The 12,505-nt window shown below is 44.3% G+C and overlaps 4 protein-coding genes across 9 annotated transcripts; 1 reads left to right on the forward strand and 3 right to left on the reverse strand.

The window, feature by feature from the left end:
- The first annotated feature begins 111 nt into the window (after nucleotides 1-111).
- CG6931 (uncharacterized protein) lies at nucleotides 112-1,376 on the forward strand. Its single transcript, NM_140279.3, has 4 exons — nucleotides 112-231; nucleotides 293-460; nucleotides 518-786; nucleotides 859-1,376. Exons 1-4 carry the CDS (start codon nucleotides 159-161, stop codon nucleotides 1,219-1,221), a joined length of 873 nt encoding a protein of 290 aa, NP_648536.1. The 5' UTR covers nucleotides 112-158; the 3' UTR covers nucleotides 1,222-1,376.
- On the reverse strand, nucleotides 1,229-2,555 carry viaf (viral IAP-associated factor). The gene is made up of 2 exons (NM_079308.2): nucleotides 2,415-2,555; nucleotides 1,229-2,245 (listed from the first exon to the last, which is right to left on the reverse strand). The coding sequence occupies exons 1-2, from the start codon at nucleotides 2,418-2,420 to the stop codon at nucleotides 1,529-1,531; spliced, it is 723 nt and encodes a 240-aa protein (NP_524032.2). The 5' UTR covers nucleotides 2,421-2,555; the 3' UTR covers nucleotides 1,229-1,528.
- A 94-nt stretch (nucleotides 2,556-2,649) lies between these two features.
- Grip163 lies at nucleotides 2,650-7,514 on the reverse strand. The gene is made up of 5 exons (NM_140280.3): nucleotides 6,401-7,514; nucleotides 6,186-6,339; nucleotides 5,760-6,124; nucleotides 3,441-5,701; nucleotides 2,650-3,378 (listed from the first exon to the last, which is right to left on the reverse strand). The coding sequence occupies exons 1-5, from the start codon at nucleotides 7,424-7,426 to the stop codon at nucleotides 3,129-3,131; spliced, it is 4,056 nt and encodes a 1,351-aa protein (NP_648537.2). The 5' UTR covers nucleotides 7,427-7,514; the 3' UTR covers nucleotides 2,650-3,128.
- A 259-nt stretch (nucleotides 7,515-7,773) lies between these two features.
- On the reverse strand, nucleotides 7,774-12,291 carry Pop2. Of its 6 annotated transcripts, none has more exons than NM_168485.2 (5): nucleotides 11,962-12,291; nucleotides 11,103-11,241; nucleotides 10,126-10,466; nucleotides 9,649-10,066; nucleotides 7,774-8,372 (listed from the first exon to the last, which is right to left on the reverse strand). In NM_168485.2, exons 3-5 carry the CDS (start codon nucleotides 10,461-10,463, stop codon nucleotides 8,247-8,249), a joined length of 882 nt encoding a protein of 293 aa, NP_729776.1. In that variant the 5' UTR covers nucleotides 10,464-10,466; nucleotides 11,103-11,241; nucleotides 11,962-12,291; the 3' UTR covers nucleotides 7,774-8,246. The 6 variants fall into 5 exon arrangements, with proteins under 6 accessions (NP_729776.1, NP_729775.1, NP_001369048.1 ...); NM_168484.2 differs by having other exon boundaries at nucleotides 11,103-11,307; NM_001382181.1 differs by lacking the exon at nucleotides 11,103-11,241.
- Between the last annotated feature and the right edge of the window lie 214 nt (nucleotides 12,292-12,505).

Raw genomic sequence — 12,505 nt, forward strand, 5'->3', positions numbered from 1 at the left:
TACCTAACTTTGAAGTCGATGGCATCAACAATCCGCACCGTTGCCACAACAACCAATTCGATGTGACTTTGTTTATACCGTGACAGCTAGTCTATACATGTGGAAAACAGTCTGACGTATAAATTTAACAGAATTTATTCTGAGGCATAAATTATTTGATGATGAACAAGAAGCTCTCGCCAGAGGATGCATTTTATGAAAATTTGACCCTCGGTCTGATAAGGACGCTATGTGAGTATGAAACCAACAAAAGATTGAAGTCCTGTAAGAGTGGATCCTCTCAAACATGCAGCCAATGTGCCAAGGGTATGTAATGTGACGTTGGAGCGACGACAACCTCTGAATGCCTGCCAGTTGGTGAATTGGGAGCAGAGGCACTGCGTCTACCTCCCGGAAGATATGAAGAAGTTCTACCTATCTTCTGATGGCTTTATCTTAAACTGGAGCTACCAATATGCTCGTGAGTGGGGTCGTCTCCGTAGTTTTCTGGTTCCTTTATATATCGCTTTGATTCCAGCCAACGATATTAGGCGCGTGGGTCACATTCACTTTCCGCACTTGCTGCAAGTGACCCTTTTGCGGGAGAACATAGAAACCACATCGAGCCACTCCAGCAATTCGACGGCTGTGCCCAATAGCAACTCGGATGTTGTGGGAGCAGCCGGGAGCTCTCAATCCCTTCCAGCACCTATTGCCACCGGAAAAGACAAGTGGGGCAATGCCACGCCTATTATAACGGCCAAATCGAAAATATTTGAGATCAACAACGTAAACGAGGTGGCCAAGGTGTGTACTTAATCGAAGTAGTTCAGACGCAAGAGAAGGCTGATGATTAATTCCAAAATACTCCTCTGATAGGTGTGTATGCTGTACGAATCTACCAGTTCCAACAATCCCAAGTTCTATCTGCTAGAGCTGAGCACCCTGAGCTGGCAGTTTTTGGCGGACACCTTTAGTGAATACCTTCGGATGGCCATCGCGCACTTGGGACTGCCGTACTGGGAGCTGTGCTTCTCCACCTGTGGCCTGCCCTCTTGGACAGAGCAGCTGTTTCTTTTGCTAGCACCTCATCTTCTCGAGGAGCACGAGCCACGACGTGGACGAGTACTGAATCCCGCTTGCGAGCATCCGTACAATATCATTGATCCGAACATTTTTCGGGGTAAACCAAAAAGCGTGGCAAAAGCAACGGCTACCAGCACCAAACAAAATCATAAATAGTGACTTTCTGTAGAAAAGTAAACAATTTATTTATGAGGGTACATAAATGCCAAAAAACAATGAAATGAAAACGTGCAAGGGAAATTCCTGAGGACTGGTTAATATATAAATCAATAACGTTCGCTCTCAACGGCGGATGTTTACGTTTCAAACTGCGTTTAAATGTTTGATTTGTTAGTTAAGTGAATCCGCAAAAAAAGATCCGCTTGCCGGTTTTGGATTGGGCTTTACTTGATGATTCATCCTAAAAATATTTACCCACCCCACTGAACTTAAAGTTGGATGAGGGCTATGCTTTGGCTATGACTCAGTAGAAGTCCGAGCTTTTGTCTTCGAGATCGGCAAGCATCTTGTCCCTGATCTGCGGCCGTGGATCCTCCGTGATCTCGGTGGGCACTGCTCCCGCCTGACCCAGCATAAACTCCAGCTCCTCAGCGGTCAACTTGTCGCCGCGCAGCTCCAGTGGGCCTATGTACTGCTTGCGCAGCGCACCCTCGTGGTAGATAAAGATGGTGGGCAGGTTCTTCTCGGGGAAGTTTGGTATGCAGGTGGTGGCAACGGAGCGCACGAACTTGGTCTGTGGAAAGCGGACGGCCAGCTGCTGCATGTGATGGTGGATCAGTGCGCACAGCGGTACGCCGTTGGCATACAGGTGGAGTACCACCCAGATGCCCTCGCCGGCCTTGGTTACCTCGTTGACATAATCCTGTCCTGAGATCTCGCGCACTGATCCAAATCGCGCCTTTTCAGCGGTGGCCCTCATCTCGGCGATGCGTCGCTGGCGATACTGCTCTAGAACAGCCTCGTCCTCGGAATCCTCCAGTTCGTCGAGTTCGTCCAGCGACATGTCGTCGATCTTCTTGTCGCGCTGGCCTTCATTCAGTGGCAGATCTGTGCGCCGCTGGATGGCATCGTCCATCAGCTTCTGGATCTGATCCTCTGTGATCTCCGCCTCCTTCGCCTTGGGCCCAATTATTCCCTTGGCTCGGAGCACATCATTCCACTCGGTATCTTCGTTTGGGTCCTATGGACAACAAGGCCACGTGAGTTTCATTTCATTCATGATTTTCAATACCAAATATGGGGTTTATTTTTGGATGCACCAAAACACACCCACCATTACCATTTATCGAAATGGAAAAACCTTATTGTTCGGATAATAAATATAATTTGCTTATAACAGTCCATCTTACCTGCATGTTTTTTGATTATAGTTCGATGAAATAAATTACTTAAAAATATAAAATTCTTGATCGCGTGCAGCGCTTTTATAAACTAAAAATAAAACTGAATTATTCTACACGAAGTGACTCATGACCAGGGATGGAGCGAATACCGATACATCGTACGCGCACAGTCACTTAGAGATGATAGGGAAGCGATACCTTACATACGTTTGAATTAAATATTAAATATTAAATATTAAATATGGTAAGACATACATAAATAAGCACATTTATTTATAAATTCGAATCAACAGTTTCAAGAAATCATGTCGACATTGGTTTCATTACAATATTTAATACGTACATTCTACTTTAGAGACAATTGTCTCTTTTAAAAGTTTTTCTTAAATATTAAACAGAAATCTATTAATGATATGGATAAATATTCAAAACAGTTTTTTCGGCATTTAATACGAGTTCAATTAAAACACTATTAGATGTTACTAATTAAATTATTTTCTTTTAATTTGAGCCGGTTATTTGAAAATTAATATTAACTTACAACACAACAAAACTGTTAACCGAAACTAAAGAAATAGTACTAAGAAATAAATGCCTTTAAAGCTGATTTTCTTCACCGAAGCTTTACATTTAGGAGACGCCATGCATGCATAAATATTTTTTAAAATGTTCTAAGCTCAGCTTAATGGCAAGATAAATTCCCTATCTAACAATTATTGGCTAGCACTTTTTGTCCTCCATTGAGGAACCAGTATGGTTCCCAGATACCTTGTAATAGTGGTTAAAGTTAATAATACAAATCAGGTCACCGATTTCCTCCTGGTAACCAGAAGCGGCCGCCTTGTTGCCCAAATAGATGAGATACTGCAAGAATTTCTCGAACTCAGCCTCTTCCTGCTGCAGACGTTTGAAGCGGGGGTGCACAAAGTAATTATCTTGATCCACAATAAAGGACTGCGACTGAATGACTCTGAAAAACATTTAAATTAAAGAATAAAATGAATCAGCAGACTATTTAAGACGTAAACTCACTTGCAAAAGCGTAGTATAATCACTAGGATATTATCAATGGTTTCCTTTACTTTCGCACTGCGTCGATTTAGCAGTGCTAGGAAGGCTACCCGCTTTAAGTAGGCAACATGCTGCTTGTACAACGCCTCAATGGAATCGGCTGTGCACAACTCCTCCTTGAAGCTCTTCCAGGTGGACAACAGGGCCTTGGCCACCAGATGCGTTTGAAACGAGGTCATGAAGTGCGACATCTTGTGGCGCATCATCTGCATGTGTCGGAAATGAGTACATGTCCGAAGTTCCGGTCCCAGAAGCTTGCCCATTTGCTGCAGATACTCGTAGGTTCCATCCAGCACGAAACTAACGTGACGAAGCTTCAGCAGATACCCGAAGATCTGGCCATATTTTGAAATCGTCTCCGAGCTGATCACCATGTTTAAAGGCCAATCAATCTTGCAGTTCAGCTTTAGCATAGAAGTGGCTTCCACGGACAGGAAGTTGAGCGTATCCGGGATGGTGGTACAATTGAGGGTAAGGTTCTCCGATACCGTCGTTTCATCCGCCGAACAAGCCGCCAGCGCATTGGTTAAAATGGTGTCAAGGATGCCCTTCTGGCTGAGACTTCGTGGCCCAACGCCCGCCCTTATTCTTCCTAGAATTTCGTTCGTGAGTGTAGCTCCAAATTGACCGTCCACCAGGAAAAAGTAGTTTCTGAGCTTGCGGAAATGCTCGTAGATACGCTGCTCCTGGAATATTCTCAGCACTTCATTTCGGAGCAGTCCGTAGTATGCGTTAAGGGGCGCCATTACGGAGAGCTGCAGGCAGCGGCGGGCCATAAACGGATTGCAAGCCTCGGGCAAAGTGCTAACTTTATCTCTGTCCTGTTCCGTCTCCCTTTCATCTTTCATTCCAAAATCCAGTTTCGGCAATAAGCTAGTTGGTTTAGCAATTGCAAGAACGGGCTTTGGCAACTCCGGAGACAAACTTTCAATGCTCCCACTAACATTGTTATTATTAGCAGTGTCAGCTATTTCTGGTAGTTCCCGTGGCGACGGATCACCGAAATCCACATCGGAAGTGGTGGACATTGGAGTTAGCACCGCCAGGGGAATTTCGACGTGAAGCTTGTCGATTTCGAGAGGCAAACAGGGCGTGGCCTTTGTTTCTATATCCGTGTTCTTATAACCTAGACCGAACTCGGTCTCCATAACCCGAAGTCGATTTCTGCCACGTTCAGTATTTGAGTTCAATAGGGAACGCAATCGATGGGTGTGCTCATCTTCGGTAGAGTTAAAACTGAAGAAGCCGTCATGATGCTCGTTGCGCTTGCGGTTTCGCTGTAGTTCGGTCAGCTCTTTCGTGTCCGGGCAATTGAGATTAGCATTAATATCTTGAGGAATTTCTGCGTGCAATCCTGAACTCGTGCTGGCAGCGGTTTTAAGTAAGTCGGACTCTTGTAGATGTACCGTGGCATGACACTGTTGAAACTGGTCGGAGGAGAGACCATGCTGGCGGTTTCGATTGAACTCTGCTTGGGTTGTTGGATGCTCGTTAGAATTTATCACGTCCGAGTGACTCCGTTGATACTGAAACACATTGGGAAGTGAACACTCTTTGCCACGTGGTTGGTCCACATCTACATCCGCTTGATATTCAGCTTCGGGCTGTTCCAATGGAACATTTAAAGTCTTATCCAACTGTTTTGTTGCCTCATCCTCTGAATTTTCTGTATTTGCATCATCTTTATCAGAAGATGATTCTGCTAGACAATCTGGTTCCTCAATGCAGGATGCAAAACTGAGATCGCTGACTGTGCTTCGGTCAGGACTGGACGACAGGACAGCTGCTAGCTGCACCACTTTCTTTTGCAGCTCTTGCTTTTCCCGCTCCAGGAGCTTATCCTCCATCCGTTCGCATTCCCGCTGAAATGCAAGTTCATTAACAATGTCCTGACGCCGCTTCTCTAAGTGATTTTGCTGGATACGTTCCTGCTCTGCGTTTAACTGATCGTTCTGGAGTTTTTTCTGGGCATTCGCTTTTATTTGGAGTTCACGCTGCTTCTGCGCCCACGCGTCCAGATGGGCCTGCGTTCGCTTCACCATTAGATTGGCAAATACACGCTTTGTCGCCATGCGGTCCTCGAAAATGCTTTGCATGCTGCACCATCCGAAACGTTTATAGATGATGGCATACTTATCGGCCAGGTTGCGGCGCATATTTTTGAGTTGTTGCTCCGTTAGGCAAACCACAATATCCGGGTACTGCACGTCAAAAACGGGGTGCTAAAAAAAGAATAAATCATTATATATGGATTCTAGTTTTGAATAATCTTCTGCATACCTGAGCGTTATATGCCCTTAGCACCAGGTTGTATTTGCCACATTGAAGAATTTCCTCTTCGCAACCGACTAAAAATTCAGGAATCGCCTCGTTGTCCACTTGATAGCTTTTGTCAAAGAACTCTTTGCTGCACTGGTTTGTAAAAGACGGTGAAGTGTTCAGACAGCGGCTGATGAAAATCTCGTTGACCGACTCGTCTAGTTCACCATGGTAGATCCATCTCTGTAGCTGAATAAAATAATTACGGGATATGCAGCGCAAGAAATAGATGAGCAGGTGCAGGAAGTCTTTGTTTCCGCAGGTGTCGATGGCCAGCCAGATGGAGCTCAACAGGAAGGAGCCAGTTATCCCAGTGTTCAGGTTTACTGCATTAATGTATATAAAAGAGATTAATTCTGAAATAATTTCGCGTCGCGGCATTCTTACATCTTGGTTCATTTTCGAACATCCTATCTAGTTGGCAGAGTAACTGAATCGCTGTGGAGGTGTTGTTTAGCAGCTGGAAAAGGCTATCGGCTTGCAAAGAGAGCAAAAACTGCCGAGTGGTGCTTAGATAGTCCATAATCGTCTCTCGCATGGCCTATAAGAAAGCATGGGATTGTTGAATATATCACTACTGGAAATAAGGTATTCAATCTCACTCGATTTAGAGGCCTTTCCAGCCGCATTTCGGCGATATTGTTCCATTTGGTGCGGGAACTCAAACGCAGGAAGGCGCAGCCGGCACGAATGAAGTGATTTGCAAAATCCGCCAGCACCTCCGGCAGCATAGTTGGCAAAGTTGTGTTGGGCCTCACTCGCAACTCCAACTTATCTGCCGACGAGATGGGAAACGTTAAAGATTCAATACCACACGCTGCTTTCTTTAGGTGATCGATTAGGGTTGCTTCATCTAGGTAGTTGAGAACCAGGTTCTTGTTCCGGAGGATCTTAAGTTCGTTGGTCAACAATTTATCCGAAACGAAGTGCTTCTCCGGTCCAGGCTGGGCCACAAAAGGTCGTTCATCCTCTAATGGAGCTACGACTTTTTTCGCGAGCACTGGCAATCGGGGTGGTGGATGCATTGGTTTTTCCATTTCGTTCCTCATGCGTGTAATGGACTCTGATAATCCCATGCGAATTACAGTAGATGGTATGATCTTCGGAATTAGCTTTTCTGGCGGAAAATTTATATTCAGGTTACTCGTTGTAAGAATATCGGAGTATGGCTGTAGTTGCAGGGGTTTCAGGGCGCGATTCATTTGATTGATGTCGGGAAAGGCCTTTGGATGAAGTGCCTCCTCCACAATCTCTATGGTTTCAATCAGCTGCAGTGGACCTGCCTTGATACGTTTGATCACCACTTCGGACTGGTTTTCCTCATCCTGGTCCTGTGTAATCTCCGATTCTTCCTTATCCTGTCCTTCTAGCAGATTTTGGAACCTGAGCAGCATGTCCATCCGGTCTGGGTTCTTTGCCACCTCGCTGGTCACCTGGTGGAGCATCTCCAGCTTGTCCTGGGACGACATCGTTTCACTGTGAAGCAGCGATTCATAGATTTTGGAGCGCTTTTTGGCCACCAGCACAGCTGTTTGTTTTTTTGGCTTCATCTCATCGGCCACCAGCATTGTGGCCATTTTGGTTACCAGGTCGAGGACGCTGTGATTGCATTCAGCCACAGTTGCCATCGATTTGGCTTTTAATACTCAAAAACTAAAAGATATTTTCCATAAACAAAACATAAGGACTAGGCTCGGTGTGACCGCACCACAGTTTCACAAAAATCCGACTATTGCTACTTCGGCGTATTTCCGTTATATTTTAAAAATACCTTTTATATGTTCATTAACCCACTATTGATTTTTAACCCTTGAAAATTTTGTTTTCATCTGTAGATATTGGGATTCTTGGTTTCTCTTGATTTGATATTTGATATTTGATATTTTTTTCTACAGGTTTTCGCCATCTTTTTTCTACTAAACCAAACATCTCGATTCGTATTCATACTTCAAATAAAAACACGTTTTCGAAATGTACACTAAATTAAAAAGTTTTAAATATATTGTTTTTTTGCTCTTTTTACAAATACACAATATTCTCTGTTTCGCTCATTGGCTTACAGTTTTAGCTTAATTTTACATACCTTAGTTTTGTATTCGTAACACATTTAAGACATGCAGAACTTGAAATTGAATCTATTTTAGTTTTGCCGGTTTTTCATTTCTATGCGATTTACAATTAGTTTATGCCATGTTTTCGTATTGAACGGTTGCCTATTCATCTGAACTTGCGTGGGAAACATCAAGAAGTTAGCTTTATGGCCAACGGGGTATAATTGTTCACAAATGGGAACGATCTGTGTCGACTGTCCACAGATTACTGCAATGGTGTTGTTACGGCTAGGATCAGTTGGCCAGGTGGTGTGGCCTGCACAGATGCCGACGGACCCGGTGATTCCTCCTGCTCGAACTTCCTGTCGTGCACGACCACGTTCCCCATCAGTACGAATCATGAAGCGCTGTTCGTCTCACCGTTGCTGTCGTGGAAGTTGGTGCCATTGACGATGAAGGAGGTACCCAGGCCGTACAGGTGTCCGGAGTACTTCGCATGGTCGATGTTGTCCTCGAAGAACATCTGCAAAGATTGTAAGTTTCATTAGGCAGGTACAGAACATTGGATCGTTTTTCGAATGGGACAGCACAAATGGGTTAGAAAGCAGTTTCTGGGTAAGTATGGTAATTATGGGATGTATCAATGCGAGCAACTTTAGTTGGGAGCTACAAAGCGTATAAAGCACACATATTTCTACGGCAGCAAAGTCTTAGAAAGTAATCCCAAGTAGATGGGTGGGTCCTACTTGTAGATAGGATTTGTTACATACCGCAGAACCGATGTGATTGGACGAGGTTTCAATATTAGTAAATTTCATATTTAATGAATGTTAGTATGGGATGGGATTTATTCTGCAATGTTCTTGTTATTTCAAAACTATTCGGCAGTTCTCTAGAAGATAAAGGTCTTGGTACGCTGATACACACAGTAAACCGTGTGGAAACATATGTCAGCAAAGCGCTTAAAATTACAAAAGAATAATTTGTTAATTCGATATAAATGAAGAGCGTGAACTTAACATAAATTAAAATGAACATCAATACAATTAAAAAGATGTCATATGAAATCAAGCAAGCTATGATATGCATATGCCATGCCCAAACACCAAAGAATGCAAATAAACATTTAAAGAAAATTAATTCCAATTCATTTAATTTTCCATTCGAATCCAGCGCGTTTCTCATTTCAATTCGTATCGCGGGCATTACAGCTAAATAAACATGTTTCACATGGGTTTAACAGCTCCAAACTAACTACTAAGAACACTTCAAATTATGGATTTCATTCATAAATTCTGGGTCACTGGCTCTGTAAATTGTGCAGGTCACAAAAAACTAAGTACATAGATGAGTTATGTATGAAAATGCGTTATGACAACCATGAAAAACCTTAAACCTAAGGAATAATGATTATGATGGGCGGAGGCACGTTACGTTAGCAGTGGCAAGTGCACGGCAACACCAGCGAGCGAGCTGTCTAATCATCCGAAGCTATTCGAAATAGACGTATGGCGATTGGACAGCGATGCGGCATCGCTCTTGGCCATGCCGGGCGTATTAGGAGGTGTAACCATGTAGGCGCTCGAGGTGAACTGCTCGGTGGAGTTGGTGTTGCCTGTGCCGTTGCCACTGCTGATTATCGCAGATTCGTCGGGGGCAGGGCCCCCATTGTATGCCGGACGGCTCAGCAGATGGATGCAGCTGATCGTCGGCTTTAAGTTCATGGTGTGCTCAAGCAGATAGCGAAAGAGTACATCGTGCGCCACCGGTGTAATGTGGAAATCATTTGTGTGCTGTACCTCACGCATTTTGAAGAAGGCCATGCCCGTCAGCAGAGCATCCGAGCCGGCCTGATGCTGGGGGCCCACGCGCCGCAGTTCCAGCTGATCGGCAACCTCCTGCAGGCCGCCTTTCAGGTTCTTGCACGACTTCATCAGATACTTGATGTCGAAGATGTTGGGAAAGTAGATGTGCAGCAGATCGAAAAATTCAGATTCGTCCGGGGGCAGGTTCTGATCGGTGAGCAGCTTTAGAAGGTAGCCAAAATCGTAGCCGGAGTGGAAGCACAGCCACTTGATGTTTTCCACCAGCACGATGCCAGAGCTCATCAGCAGTTCGGCGAAGTCGATGGGATCGATGCCATCCTCCTCGTGCTTCTTGAACTGAATTCCGGAGTTCTGCAGCAGATCGATCGAGTCCTGCGCATACATGTCCTCGCTAGGGAAACAAACGATAATATAGGACCCCCCATTAGAGCATAAACAAAACACTTTTACCTCAGGTTAAACTTGAAGTTGAACTGCCAGGTGGAGTAGCCGGGTGGTGTCTTTCCATCGTCGTCCATGAAGGTAAGGCCCAATTGGATAATCCGCAGCAGATCGACATTACAGCGCAGCAGCTGGTAATGATAGTCCGCCGTGGAGCGGAACTCGCCGACTGGACGTGCTACCACGCCTGGAAACTCGGTGTCCATGGCCACATAGTGGTACTTCTGCACCACTTTCCGTATGGTGCGGAACTCCTCCTCCAGGTTTTGCTTCCACACATCGCGGATGCCGCACTCCTCGTTGCTGGGTATGTGGGCATGTGGCGCGCCACTGATGGCCGAGGGCATTGTCTGGGAAAAGTATTGGTTGTGGGTCAAACTACTTGTAATGTATACATATTTCAGTGTATAAGTGTGTATATGTTTGTGTTTGTTTAGTCCTAATTTAAGATGTGAAATATTAGTTTTCGCCATCAATGCTATGATTAGTTGATCAAGTCCTATCATTTTATGAAGCATAGTAAATGCTCCACAATGCAGATTTATAAGGCACAAACAAACTGAAGAACGTTTTACAAACATTATGAAACCTTTGTTTATAATGATGGTTTACTAATTGTTGTTTATGGTGCTCAGTTTTCGAATTTGTTTAAACATCAGTGTAAGGTTACCGATATCGAATATTTCCATAGATAAGGACTAATCCCAGTGTCTTGTGTTTTTGTGTATTTATGTGGAGGTAAGAGTTAGCAACATAATAAAATAGCTGGTCCAATTGGTTAAGCACGATAGCGCAACTAAACAGGAGGTTCACAATTGAAGATTGGCCAATATCGATGTTAGAAGTGCACGAATTTTGCTGCTGATACGAGGAAACAACATAAAATAAAATCATATCGAAACAAGGCAAGTGAAGGTAACGATTTTTTGGAAATTTGCTTGGAGGTGGTTACTGGAGTGATTGGGTTTACGATGGCCGCTACTTACATCGTCGCCGGACGTCGCCTGGTGCGCACCCTTCGCCGCCGGATCAGCCACCTCTTCGCACTGACCTACAACCAAGCCTCAAGCAACAAGTTCCACCTGGATGTGTGGTCTTAAGCTCTGATTCGGGGGATCAATGCTCCTGATCGAATGCAGGGGTATCGGAATAATAATTCAATCTGCCTTTACAGGATTATACCTATTGCACCTATGATGTATCGCATGCATTAACACACCTTCAGATAACACTGGGCAAGTTATTTAAAGCTGATGCTGCAATTAGACAGCATTAACATGACTTAATTTCTAACTACAGTGTGAGAAACATTTCCCTCATTGTACACAGGTTATATTTAAGGTTTTGAAATATGCAGAAAAGTTCTCAATCGCTGCTCTACCCTTTATATGTTGTATTAATTAAGATTTGGTATGCTTTACCAATTATGAATATAAGGGCGTTTAACATAAAAATATGATTTTAAGTCACATCATAGCAAGTCAGAAATTTCCATACGTTTTTGAGCATTTGCAAGTGACACTGAAGATTTGAGGGTGTGAATTTCAATCCATTTCGAAATCGGATTCATAGTGCAGGCTGGGGGGGGGGGGGGGGGAAATCAGACAAACACGAAAAAGTGACTATTTGCGGAAAATGAAGAAACCGAAAATAAATAACAGTTAAAACGCCCTAAGAAAACTGCACACACTCGCACACACGCTCACATCACACCGCACACACACACACACACACACTTGCAGCGGCATTGAAGATGCATTTGCAATTGCAGTTCGTTTTCGATTTGCGCCGTGGAAACGCAAGGCTGTGGAAATGGACCCACTCGTGGTTACCCTCGCAGCTTACCCATTTCATAATATTTGATGGCCGACCGTGTAGGTTTCGGCTATTTGCACAAATTAAATGTTTCTATCGGCGTCGCTTGTTTTGCGGGGGGGTGATGGGGGAGAAAGCGGCGAGAAAATAGCTGTTATGGGGCACTTCCGCTTCCTGCACGGCGATCGTTTTAAGCGCACACTTCAATTGGCGGAGTCCTCTGCGTTCGGCAATAATTTCCAATGAATGTTTATCAGCGAATATCGTTTGTGAGCCGCGCAAGTGCCATAATAAAAAATTGTTCGCGATTGCGGCAGTGAGGGTAAACGTTCGCTCTTCGATTCAAGTGCTGGAAAACGTGTAATTGCTACAAATATCGATAGTTTGGCGACTTTAGTGGTGCCCATCTTTTGAATTTTTAGTTTCTGTTCATAAGCATAGTAATTAGAAATCTAAATTAACAAAAAAAAATGGGTTTTGTTGTATTTAAATATTAGGCACTCAGCCACTTAAGTGCTGCCAAGCCCTGCCTTTGACTCGCTATAGCAGCCGCCTAGAGGGCGCCAGGGAAACT

The sequence above is a fragment of the Drosophila melanogaster genome, chromosome 3L (assembly GCF_000001215.4).
Source record: "Drosophila melanogaster chromosome 3L".
In the NCBI taxonomy this organism is placed as follows: Eukaryota; Metazoa; Arthropoda; class Insecta; order Diptera; family Drosophilidae; genus Drosophila; species Drosophila melanogaster.

Coding starts and splice junctions, on each gene's coding strand:
- CG6931 (NM_140279.3), top strand. CDS start 159: ATGATGAACAAGAAGCTCTCGCCAGAGGATGCATTTTATGAAAATTTG. Junction 461..517: donor CTGGAGCTACCAATATGCTC/GTGAGTGGGGTC, acceptor CTTTGATTCCAG/CCAACGATATTAGGCGCGTG. Junction 787..858: donor ACGTAAACGAGGTGGCCAAG/GTGTGTACTTAA, acceptor CTCCTCTGATAG/GTGTGTATGCTGTACGAATC.
- Grip163 (NM_140280.3), bottom strand. CDS start 7,426: ATGGCAACTGTGGCTGAATGCAATCACAGCGTCCTCGACCTGGTAACC. Junction 6,340..6,400: donor TGGAAAGGCCTCTAAATCGA/GTGAGATTGAAT, acceptor GCTTTCTTATAG/GCCATGCGAGAGACGATTAT. Junction 5,702..5,759: donor TAAGGGCATATAACGCTCAG/GTATGCAGAAGA, acceptor TTCTTTTTTTAG/CACCCCGTTTTTGACGTGCA.
- Pop2 (NM_001300112.1), bottom strand. Junction 10,067..10,125: donor AACTTCAAGTTTAACCTGAG/GTAAAAGTGTTT, acceptor TTGTTTCCCTAG/CGAGGACATGTATGCGCAGG.